Below are 15,572 nucleotides of genomic sequence, written 5' to 3'. Positions count from 1 at the left end.
GCAGGAAATCTTACTAGCACTTACAAAGCACCGTCAAAATCCTTTTGCCTTTACTCATGATCATAAAACGTCAACAAATAAGTGACTTCTTTTCCATCCATCCCAAACAGAGCTATAGGCATTGAAGCTTCATTATTGAGTTTTGAAACCCAACTTAAGCATCACCGAACAAAGGGCATTAGTATTTAAACATTCTTGAGTGTGGGCAGAGTACAAAATTGGCAGAGTTTCTCATCTTTTATAAAAGGACTAATAAAACAAACTAAACCACTACATTTTATAAGACAATAATTTGAACATATTTATTGTGTCAAAAAACAACATTTCTGCGAAGCTGGTGTTAGCAGCATCTGAAGTCTCAGCTCTTCATCTTCCACATCTGCTAAGCACTCTGACAGCTGGCTTGCATGAAGTTGTGAATAAATTATTCACAAATCACTTGCTCTTTGAAGAATGATTGCATCAGTCAATAGATTTACTTAGGACAGAGAAGAACAGAAAGCAAACTTTCTGCTCAGACAAACTTGGGTTCCCTATCAAATGGATTCCTTTTTTGCCTTAAGCAAAAAGTATTCAGGTATCCTGATGTTGTCACCTTGCTGAGCTAATGCTGCTCCTCAGACCTAAGGTAACTGAGAAACTTCAGAGCAAAGGAACTGCCCACACACCCAACCCGTCTCTTCCAACTGCGTATTTCTCAGGGATACAAATGTTCATCTTTTCTTTGCATAGATGACACTCTAACTAATATCAGAATGCTTCTGGCAGGAAATCATGTCTGAGGGAGACCTTTTGGACCTTTATGTGAATGTCCTGCACGCAAGTCTGGATAGCTCATCAGAAAAGGGAAAGCTGCAACTTTCAGCTGTATCAGAGTGGGTCTCTGAGCCCGTTTTCACTTCCTAGCAAGTTGTACACTTTTTTTTCCTAATTGTCCCTTGTTCATGTTCCTTATGAGTTTATCATGAGTTTTTCATCTGTCTTTATCAATATTGTATTTGTGTTCTTTTGTCCAAAATATTGTTGCATCCCAACAAACAGGAAGTCAGGCAAAAATGCTGGGAGTCCTGCATGGGTGAACAAGGAGCTCTTGGACAAACTCAAACACAGAAAGGAAGCCTACAGAGGGTAGAAGCAAGGACAGGTAGCCTGAGAGAAATACAGAGAAATTGTCCGAGCAGCCAGGGATCAGGTTAGGAAAGCTAAAGCCCTGATAGAATTAAATCTGGCCAGGGATATCAAGGGCAACAGGAAAAATGTCTATATGTGCATCTGTGATAAAAGAAAGACTAGGGAAAATGTGGACCCTCTCTGGAAGGAAATGGGAGACCTGATTACTTGGAATATGGAGAAGGCTGAGGTACTTATGACTTTTTTGCCTCAGTCTTCACTGGCAAGTGCCAAAGCCACACTGCCCAAGTCACAGAAGGAGAAGGCAGTGACTGGGAGAATGAAGAACTGCCCACTGTAGGAGAAGGTCAGGTTCAAGACCATCTAAGGAACCTGGAGGTGCACAAGTACATGATGAGATGCATCTGTGGGTCCTGAGAGAACGGGCAGATGAAGTTGCTAAGCCACTATCCATCCTATTTGAGAAGTCATGGCAGTCCCATGAAGTTCCCACTGACTGGAAAAGGGGAAACATAATCCCTATTTTTAAAAAGGGAAAAAAGGAAGACCCAGGGAAATACAAGCCAGTCAGTCTCACGTCTGTGCCCAGCAAAATCATGGAGCAGATCCTCCCATAAACTATCCTAAGGCACATGCAAGATAAGGAGCTGATAGGTGGCAGCCAACATGGCTTCACTAAGGGCAAATCGTGCTCAACAAATTTGGTGGGCTTCTACGACGGGGTTACAGCTTTGGTGGATAAGGGAAGAGCAACTGACGTCTATCTCGACTTGTGCAAAGCATTCATCACTGTCCTGCACAACATCCTCTTCTCTAAATTAGGGAAACACGGATTTGATGTATGGACTACTTGGTGTATAAGGAATTGGCTGGATGATCGCACTCAAAGAGTTGCAGTCAATGGCTCAGTGTCCAAGTGGAGACCAGTGCCAAGTGGCATTCCTCAGGGGTTGTTATGGGGACCGGCGGTGTTTAATATCTTTGTTGGCAATATGGACAATGGGATTGAGTGCACCCTCAGCAAGTTTGCTGATAACACCAAGCTGTGTGGTGCTGTTGACATGCTGGAGGGAGAGGATGCCATCCAGAGGGACCCTGACAGGCTTTGAGAGGTGAACCTGTATGAAACTCAATGTTTGTGAGTTTGAACTGTATGACGGGACCGGCGGTGTTTAATATCTTTGTTGGCAATATGGACAATGGGATTGAGTGCACCCTCAGCAAGTTTGCTGATAACACCAAGCTGTGTGGTGCTGTTGACATGCTGGAGGGAGAGGATGCCATCCAGAGGGACCCTGACAGGCTTTGAGAGGTGAACCTGTATGAAACTCAATGTTTGTGAGTTTGAACTGTATGACGTTCAACAAGGCCAAGTGCAAGGTTCTGCACCGGGGTCAGGACAATCCCAAGCACAAATACAGGCTAGGAGGAGAATGGATTGAGAGCAGTCCTGAGGAGAAGGACTTGGGGGTGTTGGCTGATGAGAAGCTGGACATGAGCTGACAATGTGCGACTGCAGCCCAGGCAGCCAACCATATCCCCAGCTGCATAAAAAGCATGACCAGCAGGTTGAGGGAGGTGATTCTGCCTTTCTGCTCTGCTCTCATAAGACCCCACCTGGAATACTGTGTTGAGCTCTGGGACCTCAAAATAAGAAGGACATGGACCTATTGGAGTGAGTCCAGAGGAGGGCCACAAAGATGCCCAGAAGGCTGGAGCACCTCTCCTATGAAGAAAGGGTGAGAGAGTTGGGGTTGTTCAGCCTGGAGAAGAAAAGGCTCTGGGGACACCTTAGAGCAGCCTTCCAGTACCTGAAGGGGGCCTACAACAAAGCTGGATAGGAGTTTTTAAAAGGGCATGTAGTGGTAGGACCAAGGGTAATGGCTTTAACCTAAAAGAGGGTAGATTTAGATTAGAGGGAAGAATTGTATGGAAGAAATTCTTCACTATGGGGGTGGTGAGGCACTGGAACAGGTTGCCCAGAAAAGTTGTGGATGCCCCGTTCCTGGTAGTGTACAAGGCCAGGCTGGATGGAGCTTTGAGCAACTTGGTCTAGTGGAAGGTGTCCCTGCCATGGGCAGCGGGGTTGGAACTAGATGATCTTTAAGGTCCCTTCCAACCCGAGCCATTCTATGCTTCTATGATTACTGAGCTGTCATTTTTTTTAGAGCTATCCACAGTAGCTCCAAGATCTCTTTCCAGAATAGATCTAAAAGACTTATTTGATTTTTGAGTGGGTATTTCCCCTTGCACCTTACAATTGAATCTCATCAGACATATTATTGTTTACTTAGTCAATATCATGAAATAATTCTATATTTCACTGTCAATTTTTTTGGTTTTAATACTTTCTTATCAACAGTCTTTTTCATCTCACTGTTCATCTGTTCCCCCAGATGACTAAGTATATTGTGCAAGACACATTCTGGCACAGATTCTTGGGGAATATCCCTGGGACAACTGTCTATTGTGATAACCTGACCATTTGTTGCTGCCTTTATTACTTACTAATTAACCCACTATTAATCTGTGAGTCAACGACCTTTTTTATTCCGTGGCGCATAATTCCTTTAAGAGTATTATGCAAGGGAGCTCATGAAATTTTTGAATAAAAATTTTACAGTATATGAAATGTATTGCACCTTTGAAGTCTTTTTAATTAGTGTAGCATATATTTACTCTGAATCTATAATACACTATCTTTAAACAATCTTCTTTCTATCTGAAAACAAGTTATCCTTTTGGTCGATAGTTGTAATTCATCTTTATAATCTCATCATTTTAACATATTTCCTTCTGTGAAACTAAGCACTACCACAGAGATTTTTTGCAGACTTTTAAATTCCTTTAAGGATATTGGACTTGCATACATTGTGGTCACTGTTGGTCACCAATACAGAGTAGCTGCTCAGCAGAGACATTTTGAATCAGAGCCTGCACGCTGCTCAGGGTCAAGTCAAATGGTGCTTTGTCCCTTTGGGATTCTTTAACTATCTGTTCCAAGAAATAGTCACTGGATCTGTTAAATACAGCCTGGGGTCATAACCTGGTGTGGCAATTGAAATTTCCATTTTTATAGTTTTCTGCCTTTGCATTCTCTCAAACATTACAAATGGAGTTTAGTCATTCCACGTACTTCACCATTTTGTAGGCTTTAGTCTAGTATTTTTCCTGTGGAGGCATGAAATTACTTGTGATACAATTAACTCCTAGCTTTCTGTAACGTGTCGCTACTTCTTCATCCATGGTACTCCTTTGTCATTACAGCATTAAGTTGTATGCAGGGGCGATGGTTAAGAAAAGGAAAATCCTTAAAAGTGTGCCAGATCCAAGCTGCTGGAAAAGGAAAATCCTTAAAAGTGTGCCAGATCCAAGCTGCTGTAATTTTTAGTGTGGGTTAGATAAATAAGAACTGGTCCTCAATTTGGCACTAGATAACTAGTTACATTTTATTTTTGGGTTTTTTTCTGAGGCAAACCTCCAAGTCTATGGGGACTTAATGTTCTAATGTCATAACATTCAAGCTGTTTGATTCCTAAGCAGTGTGTTGTAAATAGCCTGAAGTGAATTATTTGTTGTTTGTTTTGTTGGTTGAAAAAAAAAACCAAAACCAAACCAACAATATGAGAGTGATAATAACATGCCTCTGTGGCTGGATATACTGGAAATATGCAACCTGTAATCCTCCCCTCTCCCTTTTTCAGACACAAAAGGTGCAGGGGCCAGTGTATGCTGTCCATGTGGTTATGGAGATCGGAGAGCTGGTTATAGCTGTAAACAAAATGTCAATAACATAATTCACCAGCCATTATAAATCCAAAGTAAAAAAGCTGAAAAAAGTTTTGCTTGATATGGATGATTTGTGTGCAAGTTCTTTGCACATAATGCCTGAAGTTTGATGTGGATGAATAATGCAGATGAGAATTTCATGCATGCAAAGTTTGTATTTCTCTTGCTGTGTTATAAACACACTGCTGTTTCTGATTAGGTTAGAATCAAAATGTAAATAGCTCCTGCTTTGACCAGGGATATTTAAATTGCCCTATCCAGAAGATTTATTTTCATGAATGAAACAACTGAAAAAAACAAGGTTGGGATTTTTCGTAAGTTCTTAATGTTGGATAAGCTCAGCCCAGTACCAGAGTCAATGATGAAACCTCAATTACTTTCAGTAACAGTGCACTAACCATTACCATGTTGAAAAACAAATCCCAGAAGACTTTTCCTTAGGCGAAAATTGTGAAATACACTTGTACATCAGTGCCAAATGCAGACTTAGTGTTTATAGGTTCACCATTTGTTGTTTAAAGAAAACTGTTCTTATTTACATGACAGCTGAACTTCGTCCAAGTATCTCATTAAATATGGCTGCTTTCGGTTAAGTGGCCAGGTTGTTGAGAAGTGATATTATTCATTTATGACATCAGCTGTGTGAAAGTTTGGTACAAAAGAGTGTTTTAAACAAATGAACACAAGTGTCAGAAAGTAATTTATTAAAAATTGCTTCAATGATAAAGAGAATCTTGCTGTTAATCTGAATCATTATATTTAAATAGGGTTTGTGTTTATTATCTTTATTGCATAACTTAAAACCAGTTAGACTGAGTATATGGAGATCTTAATTTTAAATTGCCAGACTGTATTAGTTTCAGTATGGATTTAAGGGAAAATAGAGGAAGGATAGAGCAGCTCTTCCATCCTTCTGCTCTGCCCAGACCAGCATCACTCAAACCATTCCTGTTAGCTACTTGTCTAAAAACCTTCGAGGCTGGAGACTGGACATTATCCTTAGTATCCTTACTGGTTGGGTGGGTTTCCCTCTCTGATGTGCCTGTGACGTTTCAGCTGTTCAGGTCCATGGGAACAGCCACACCGAATTAGGTTCGTGATCCCAGTTATTTTCTGCCCTGTTGCAACAGTGGCTGACTCCAGATGCTTCAGAAGATAGCGAGGTAGAAGATGTGGAGATGTGAGACGGTTTGCCTTTCTGGATTATCTGATACATAAATAAGGGCACCATAGACCTTAATGCATGAAATGCAATCTCTTTTCCAAAATCTGTTCGCATTGCAAATTGAATATTCTTGCTAGCTTTATACACTTTTGGCTACGCTATTTATTTTTTCCCTCTTAACCACTGTGGCAGTGTCGTGGTTTGTTTATGCATTATATGAATAATTATTTCATTTTACCAGACTTAAATTTCTTGTCTTTCAGTTTCATTTACTGTTCCCTGTCTTGTGTGTTAGGCAATATGGAGAACAAAAGCTTTCAATATGTTTTCTCTGGAGTATTCATTATTTTTTTTTGTTATATCCCTTCATGCTGATGTTCTTTTAGAACTGAACAATCCATTTCTTTTCAGTTCTTCTCTTATGACATTTTTCTCATCCTTCCCAGAAGCCCTAGTAATTTTGCAATACTTTTTTTTGAGATGGTGCCACTGTTATTGCATATAGTATTTGAAGGAAATAAGCACAATGCTGCTTATTTATACAATGGAATTCTAATAATTTCCCTGCTGTTTTTCATCCGAATTCATATTCATGTTAGCAACTTGTTTACTTTTTTTTTTTGACTGCAGCCACACTTGGAATTGAAATTATAATTGAATTATTTTGCTTTAAAATGAATGTGCTTGAGGTGAATTGGAGGTTTAATTTCCATTGTTGAACCCAAAGCTGAGTGTTTTATTAAGTTTTTATGCTGATGGTGAAAGATACGTGCATGACCATATTGCTTATTTTGTCTTGTACTGATCTGTTGGACAGTTAAATGTCACAATGCTACTTTTTAATGAACTCTAATTAAGTTAAGAGCTTGGGCCAGACTGTTGTGAAATTGTATTTAGAATTTAACTCATTGTACCGATATTTACAATTGCCATAGATCTAGTCTTTACTCTTCTAGTGTTTTCCACATTTTATTGCATATAGCTGCTTACCTCATGCCCTTTCAAAGCTTGTTTTCCAGACAACTTTCCTCTGTATGGAAAGCTGAAAAAGCTAAATAAAGACTATTCAAGTAGAAGGCAGCATATGCTGCTAGTTTGCCCTTGCAAAATAATTGTGTGTACCTTGATGAAGTAGGCCTTTAAAGGTACTCTTGAATTCTTTGAGATATGATTGTTTTGAAATCATTTACCTTCATTCACTGGAGACATAATTTTTTTCTTTATTTTCTATGCCAGACACAAGGGCTATAGATGTCACTGCAACTTGAATAATAAAAATATCCTAGTTTGCATACCCGAATAAATGATGCAACTTAAAGCATGGTGTACTTGCTTAAATGAGCTTACAGGTCAGACGTCACCTTTCACATTAACTTCTCAGCAAGTGAACTCTGTATCTAGCACATTGATGTGCTAGACAGAGCCAGCAAAAGGTTTTGAAAACAAGATTCTGCAGCTTTTCTTGTTTAAGTGCTCATGTCTCTTGAACAGTTGCCACAAACTAATGTTCTTCAGGGAGCTGAGAATTATTTTTGTTCATATGTTTCCTGTGATTTCTTCATTCTAACTACTTTGCTCAACAGCATTCACTTTGAAAAATGTATAGGAAAACTCAAAATATCATGTTTTAAAAGTTGATGTGACTTGAAAAATATTTTTTTGTGAAATTCTAAGTTAATTTTCCCTGTTCTGGTGACGTGCAAATTAATTTTCAGCTGCAGGCTTTAATGGCCAAGAATCATCTATATTGTCTGCTGCTAGAATATTTTTGTTAATTGAACGTGGTCTAAGAGCATTACATGGAATGTTTTTGCAGACATTGATGAATGTGGAACTGGAAGGCATAGCTGTGCCAATGACACTATTTGCTTTAACTTGGACGGTGGGTACGACTGTCGGTGTCCCCATGGCAAGAATTGCACAGGAGACTGTATCCATGAAGAGAAAATCAAGCACAACGGTCAGATTTGGGTGCTAGAGAACGACAGATGCTCTGTCTGCTCGTGCCAGGTCAGTAGAAATAGAACTATCCACTTCCGCCAGATGGTGGTGGGGATGAAGGGAAGAGTGTTGTGGTTCAAGTGAAATTCCTGTTTTAGCTACCTTCTCAGGTGTGTGTGTGGTGCTATGGAAAAGTGGAATTATATATTATATATGGTTTTGGGGAGAGTTTCTCCAAACTGCGTGAGAATTTCCGTGGGGGGTTTATTATATGATACTGGGAGAAGGATAGTGCTATTTTCTTAGCAGGGATGCCACCTGTGTTTTCTGGGTGGGAGCAACGGCATTTTCATGCAAAGACACTGTCTGTCTAGACACATACTGGCGTTGGTGACTGACGCCAGTATCTCTAGCAGATGGCTATAAATAGAAGTAGGTTCTGTATCTGCAGAGCAATTCATCTTAGCTTTCTTAAATATTTGCTGTGGGAACCTTGATATCAAGCGAAACGCTGATGCAGAATGAAGGCCCAATACACTGCTGACAAAGTCCTGAGCATTTCAGCAGCTCAAGTTTCGTGGGCATTAATTTAATTTCAGACTACCTATCATCTTTCTTATGTGAATAATTACTGAAGAGAGGGACTGATCTGGAAAATTAAAGCAAGACTCAACTAGCATCCATATGAGAATGACATAAATGTAGGGCAATCCATTAAATTTTGACCCTTGGAAAAGACACCCTTGGGTTTCATCAGCTTAGGTGAGAGCTGTCTGAAGGTTGGTTGTATGAAGGATGTATATGACAACAGGGGAACTTTTTGGCTGTTACTGAGTGTGTATTGTGGTTTCTGCCTCTGTTTGAATTGTATTTTGACAAAGACATCATATAGCGGAAAAACTCGTGAGCTGCTCATGACTTAGAATCATGACAAAAAATCATATGTTGGTACAAATCATGCTGGAGTTGGTCAAACTTCTGCCATTGCTCTATGCCTGTATTTCCAACAATAGAGTGGATATGTAATGTGCCGGCGAATGGTCTGTGACTGTGAAAATCCCACCGTTGACCTGTTTTGCTGCCCTGAATGTGACCCAAGGCTCAGCAGTCAATGTTTGCATCAGAGCGGAGAGCTTTCCTACAACAGTGGTGACTCCTGGATACAGAACTGTCAGCAGTGCCGCTGTTTGGTAAGGCTCTTGACTACAGCAGCAGAGACAGGAGGGAAAAAGAATATGAGATATTCTGATCTGTGAATAGTTGATTTTCATGCATTAGCATCCATTTAATTTCCTCTGGAGTATATGTATAATTGAAATATGATTTTCATGGATATTTGTCAGTATTGTCAAGTTCCAGTCAAAAATACATTTTGACACAATAGATATAATAGAAATTATTTAATCATGAAGATTGTTTTAGCAAAGAGTAGAGGTCATTTGGATATGGTACCTACACAGCAAAACTCAGGTGTTCATTCATTCAAAGACTAATGTAGTTGTATAAGGAAATTCTAAATATGTATTTATTATCATGGCTGATAATTTCAAAGATGCCAATAGACTAAAATTTGTTTATTCATTCAGACATTCTGAGTAACAGAAAATATAATAAGGCTTGATGCATTTTTCAAAATAGTGAAATGAGTTTTGAAAAAAAAAAATCTTTTAAAGCTTATGATCTTTTTCCTAGGCCTGTATTTCAGAGTCTGAGCAAAAATTATTCTGCATAATGTTTCTCAGGAAGAAATGCCAGAAAAAATCCCAAGATAAAAACAACTAGCTTTTATGACAGCTTATCTCCAAATGTAAAGCCTAGTCCATCTCGCAGCTTTCCCTTGTCAGGGTATCCTGAATAACAGTCAGAAACCAATTTCTGTAGACATTGTGCTTTCAATGTTACTGCTGGTAAAATCCAATAAAATAGATTCCCAGATGCTTCATTAAATGTCTTAAAAACAAAACAACATACAGTTTGGGATCTCAATAGATGTCTCTTTTTTTTCCAAGATGCTACTTTTGTAACTGAAGCCTGCTTTCTTTCAGCTATCAGGGATTTTTTTTGTGTGCCAACATATTGTGTACTCCTTGTACTGTCCATCACTACAAAAAATAAATTGAAATATCAAGATCATTGACTGATTTTAAGATTGCTTTTATTTGTATCATCACGTGATTCAAAAAGAGGAAAATTGACCCAGGTGAAAATTTTGTAAAAAAGTAACTTCACAATACTTTCTGCAACAAGCGTAAATTTGGAGCTATGACAAATCCCTGGGAATTTGTTTCAGCTTTTGATCTGGAGATACTGAACTCATCATTCTCAAAGCCTTAGATACAGTTTTTGTGAATAAACTTCTTTGCTAGGGCCAAATACTATTCTCTTTGCTCCCCTTAAATGCAGACTACTCAGTCTGTGTTTCAAATGAGCTGAGTATGTTGGCAGTTAGAGATGGACCTGCTCCAAAAGAAATAGGCATTAATGACTTCTGTGAAGTCATTTCTTTCACCAATGGATCTGAAACTTTGTCCCTTGTCCAGAGTTGAAGGGAAGCTGACCCCAACTTCTAGTAACTGACGTGAATAATTAGGCATCTTTAGATTTGTGTACAGGCATACAGTAGCTTTCCCTAAGAATATTCTGGCCCAACGCAGGTCTCTGCTTTGACTTTTTCATACCCTGACCATACTGAACCCATCATGCAGAAAGCATGATTAAATTTTGGAAGTTCAGGTATTCTGATCGCAGCTTCCAAAATGGATGTTAAATGGGTGGAGGTGCTCTCACTGAAAATCTGCTGGTGTTCCCCGCTGCACTGGGCTGCTGGTAGCTTGGCACTCTTAGTGCAGCCGATGCATTTGTAATGGTGGCAAAGATAAACTCTCACCCATCCGGATCTGGACACTTGAGGGCTTTCCATGGCAAACCAACAGTCCAAATAGAAGTAAGAACTAGGGGAAAGAGGACATTTTGAAGCACTTCTGCAGCGCAATCATTTTATGGCTTCTGTCACTTGCAAAATTAGGACTTCACAAGGACAGATCCATATTCTGCATTTCATGAAGTTTATGGAGAATTTTCAGTTGCAGCTTGATGCAGAATGTATTGAAATAAGTTATATCTAATACACTTCCTGAATAGCATGCAGAAAAAAAGCACCAAGCTTGCTGTGTCTCCCACAAGCAATGAGTATCAGTGTTCTCTGCTCTGATTTCTGAATAGGACCAGATGAATAAAATTAACCAGCTAAGAAACATAATGCTGAGTCAGATGAATAGATAATGAAACAAAATAAGAGCTAATAATCCTCTCTTGTTCTCGTAATATCTGTAAACAGCAAGGTGAAGTTGACTGCTGGCCCTTGCCATGCCCGGAGGTGGACTGTGAATTCAGCGTCCTCCCTGAGAATGAGTGCTGCCCGCGCTGCGTCACTGACCCTTGCCAAGCAGACACCATTCGCAATGACATCACTAAAACCTGTCTGGATGAAACCAATGTCGTTCGCTTCACTGGATCCTCTTGGATTAAGCACGGCACAGAGTGCACCCTTTGCCAGTGCAAGGTAAAGAGCGTAAAAATTAAGCTGAGATGCCTCTTTCCCAGCTTGTTCTGTGGCATATAAGTATTAATGCACACAGTTGGTGTCCACACTTGTTTTAAAGCAGCAGAGATAACAGTGAAAGTGTTCAGTATAGTTAACTTTACTCTTGCATGTGCTAGAAAGATGGTTTAATGTCCTAGCAGGTCAGAAGCAGGACAACAGCCTGTGCTGCAGAGTGCTGTGGACAAGTTAGTGGGCTTGGCTTTTCCACCAGCATAGCTCGATTTGAGTTTGATTGCGTTTTTAGTATATAGCTCTATGCTATCTTGGAAATGTATACAGTAATAAATAGATACGTAAGACTAGACTTCACACAAATTTGTTCTGTGGGATACTATAGTGTTATCGGAACTGATTGAATTGCTTTTTGAGAACACTAATTGTTTTGAGAATAAACAGTTACATGGTTACGTAGCTTTTTTGCTTTAAAATTAATAGTAAAATCAACATAATGTTTAAAACATTTAATAGTTTTTGTAGTCAAAGGAATTCAGTGTCTGAGAAGAAAAATTAATGGCTATGGGTTTGTGTGAATTTTTCCATTCAAAATAAGCTGGTAAGGTGAATTGTATTTTCCACCATCCAATACTGAAGAATGACAAAAAGTGTTTCCACAGCAGCCAAGGAGAGAGAGACAGCAGGATTCATCCAGAGATCTTTAATTATTACTCAAATCCACAGCTGATTTTGGTCTTTATTCTATGTCCTTCCCAAGCAAGATACTTCCCAAACTCTAGTACATGGTACAATTAACTACTTTGAAAAGGTGCTTATAAAAAATAATGTAGCTTTGACACCTCCTCCTGGGAGAGATGGGCAGTAACTGTGCATTTAGCAGCATCTGTCAAGTGCCACCTTCTTCCTCCGCTTTGCCTGACGCAAACTGCGTGCAACAGCAGTTGCTGCTGTCAAGCATAGTCCTTTCACGAGGGAAGTGGTATGTGCTAAGTGAGAGTAGGCATTTGTCTTGATGTCAGAACAGGTCGGTGGTTAGAAGAAAATACTGTGATCTGAGAGAACGGCTACTGATTAGACAGCTGGCTGCTGCCCAAAGGATGCTGAAGCTGGCTTATGTGCAGAAGCCCGTGCTTTTGGGGTCCATAGCTGGTGGCACACACCAGTTCCAACGCTAGAAGTTACTTTTTGCTTGGGCAGGCTGCTAAGGTTTATGTGCATCGGTTTCCCCATCTGTAAAACAAATAGTTATGCATGATTCTTCTCTAAAGCAGTTTTGAGATTTGGTGATGGGAAATGTGTTCTCATTGTTGTACTGCTGATCAATGGCAATGCAGAAGCAATGTGTCAGTTCTGCTGATGGCCACCTTGGGTGCTGCTCCCATCTGCCCTTTTCTGTTAAGCAAAGATGAACCTCAAGTATCAACTCATTTGTATTCAGTGTAAATGCACACATAGACTAATAAAATCCATTGCTGCATTGTGAACATATATAAGATTAGAACAGATCATAGAATCATCATAGAATCTTGGGTTGGAAAGGACCTTTTAAGGTCATCTTGTCCAGCCCCCTGCAGTGAGTGGGGACATCTTTGACTCTGCCAAACCCCATAGATTTAATACAGCTCAGGTGTGAATCTGCGTAACAGTGAAGATGTACCACTTTGTCCCTAAGCAAGCCAAATCTTACTCAATACTCTTTACAGAGCAGTTTGCTTTTTGGAATACACTAAGAGCATTCTAATATTGTAGTTCTGCATGCAAGCAGCCTGCTCCCTCCAGATCTGGTTAATGCTGTGCCCAATTTGTATATTCTTCGTCTCATTCATCCTGTGTCACCCCACTCTCTTCTTTGCAGAGCATCATATGGAAGGTCAAAGCTCCAGTTTAAGCCTCTCTAAGCAAGCTATAGCAAAATAGGTTTACACAAATCCTTTAAGAATTCAGAGACCTGGGCATCAGCTAAAGCTGACTTAGCCACAAAACCATTTCAAATCACAAGTAAAGAAAGTGGGCAGTAGGATTGTTTAACCTCCTCTAACAGGAGTGAAAGAAAATGTTTGAATGATTCAGACCTCAGTCTTTAATCAGTCCTGGCAGTTTAGTTAACTGACTGTATTTGGAGTAATTTTAAAATAATACACATTTTTTATTTGCTTTGTAAGAATCAGACTTAAGAAAATAAGTAGTAGAGATGTAAAAAACAATTTCTCCAGTACTTTAATGATGTCCATAGGCAATCTGTTCCCTTAATTGCTAATATTCTCAGAAGAATGTCTGGACTATCAGGAAAAACTTTATGGATTAATGTTTGCTGGTTTTACAGCCAGGATGCATTAACTTGAAGCACTCAGGGCTAAATAAAACCCAGAGACCCTTCTGCCTGATCTAAATAAAACTCCCAAGTGCCTTGTCTCATTCAACAGCTTTCTGCACTTGAGCAGATTCCTGATACCTTTATGTCGGGAGCATTTCTTCCACTGATCCCAGCTTCTTTCAGTTTGATGATTGAAGCTCTGGGATACGGACCATAGCAAACCAAGCAGTTAGAGGAATCATAATAGCTCGTTCCCTTCGGCAAGGGAAGGACATGATGACAATATCATGAATTCGATCAAAATCTGTAGATGTCTTCTATTTTACAAATCTATACATTCAAATCTGGTAGGTGTTTGCAAATGGCTGAGCTTGTTAAATTGATTGAGTTTGTACAACATGCTAATTGTTTCACTTCTTCTTTCTGTTCTTCCTTCCTTTAGAATGGCCACGTCTGTTGCTCAGTGGACCCACAGTGCCTTCAGGAACTGTGACACCAACAACTTTTTCTTAAAAAGCAGTTTCTGGTTAAAGAATTTTCCTTCACAAAAAAGACCTTTAGACCAAAAATTGTACAAAATTAAAACTAAAATTAGATTGGTTTTGTCCATCTAAAGTGCAGATATGTGATGAACTCAGTTACTTGAACAAGAGTGAAATTTATGGGACTCAAGACAAGCTCAGACATGTAAACCTTTGTATGAGGTCAGGCCCAAATCTTCTGGCTATTTGTTTGTCTGACATCATTATGCAAAATATTAGGTTAGTGTAAAATGACACATTGTAATGCTGTACATAACAATGTCAAGATCCAAAACCAACTAGGAAGTTGGGTCTTCCCAAGCTTTGAGAGTCACTTGACCAGATGCAGAGATTTTTACCTAATCATATTCGTATCTGCACAATTGTGTTTGATTGCTCACTGCAGAATTTAGCAGATGTTTGAGTAAAAGGATGAAGCCTTCAGGAATAAAGAACCTAGTAGCTAAGATGTGATATGTACAGTATGTGCGCTGAAAAAAAAAGATAGACGTTATTGTAAAAAAAAAAAAAAGAGAAAACCCGTGATGCACAGGCATGGCTTCTTAATGTTTTCTGATGGGAAAAGTCATCAGTATTTCCTTGTTTTACTGCACCTACTATTATTTCTTGATTGAATTTGTTCAGTATAAGCTCGTAATTGTGCAAATTTAAATAAATATTTCTCTTACCTTAAGTTTCTGTTTGTGCTGTCTTTCCTTTTCAGGGATGTAATTTTCATGAGTGTTGTTACTGTTCCTTCTTTGCCAGCCTGCCCAGGCAGCTGGGCAATACAGGTGGAGTACTGCCGGTCTAGGTCCTCTATGTGTGGGAGGAGCACAACCTTATGCCTATCTTTTCTTATCTTTGTTATTCTTCTGGGAATACATAAGTAATTTCATACATCTAAGCCACTGCAGTGGATTGAACAGAAAATTCCAGTGCCTAAAGATCAGACCCCACGTGCCAGAGGGATTCTGTCACACAGAGTGTATACAGACCATTCGTATGTGACTTGCATCCGTTCAGATTTACAAGGGATCTTCTCCAGATTCCTGCTCTCTCCAGCTGCCCCAGGTTGGTTTGTCTTTCCATAAGCTCCACAGCTGGTTAAATTGTTTGTGTAAAGTATCTTAATACACGAGTATCACTTCA

At 39.5% G+C, this 15,572-nt stretch overlaps 1 protein-coding gene across 1 annotated transcript in view; it reads left to right on the top strand.

Moving 5' to 3' along the window:
* The window catches only part of NELL2 (NEL-like 2 (chicken)), a 49,463-nt gene extending 34,515 nt beyond the window's left edge, over nucleotides 1-14,948 (top strand). Inside the window, exons 5-8 of the mRNA XM_010292165.1 lie at nucleotides 7,902-8,095; nucleotides 9,040-9,216; nucleotides 11,364-11,588; nucleotides 14,342-14,948. Of these exons, the coding sequence (XP_010290467.1) occupies nucleotides 7,902-8,095; nucleotides 9,040-9,216; nucleotides 11,364-11,588; nucleotides 14,342-14,392 (647 nt within the window). The 3' untranslated portion in view covers nucleotides 14,393-14,948. The remainder of the gene's footprint in view (nucleotides 1-7,901; nucleotides 8,096-9,039; nucleotides 9,217-11,363; nucleotides 11,589-14,341) is intronic.
* Nucleotides 14,949-15,572: the final 624 nt, after the last annotated feature.

This window comes from Phaethon lepturus, unplaced genomic scaffold (assembly GCF_000687285.1).
Source record: "Phaethon lepturus isolate BGI_N335 unplaced genomic scaffold, ASM68728v1 scaffold7148, whole genome shotgun sequence".
In the NCBI taxonomy this organism is placed as follows: Eukaryota; Metazoa; Chordata; class Aves; order Phaethontiformes; family Phaethontidae; genus Phaethon; species Phaethon lepturus.
The sequence above is the reverse complement of the archived record's forward strand: the minus strand, read 5'-3'. Positions and strand labels throughout refer to the sequence as shown.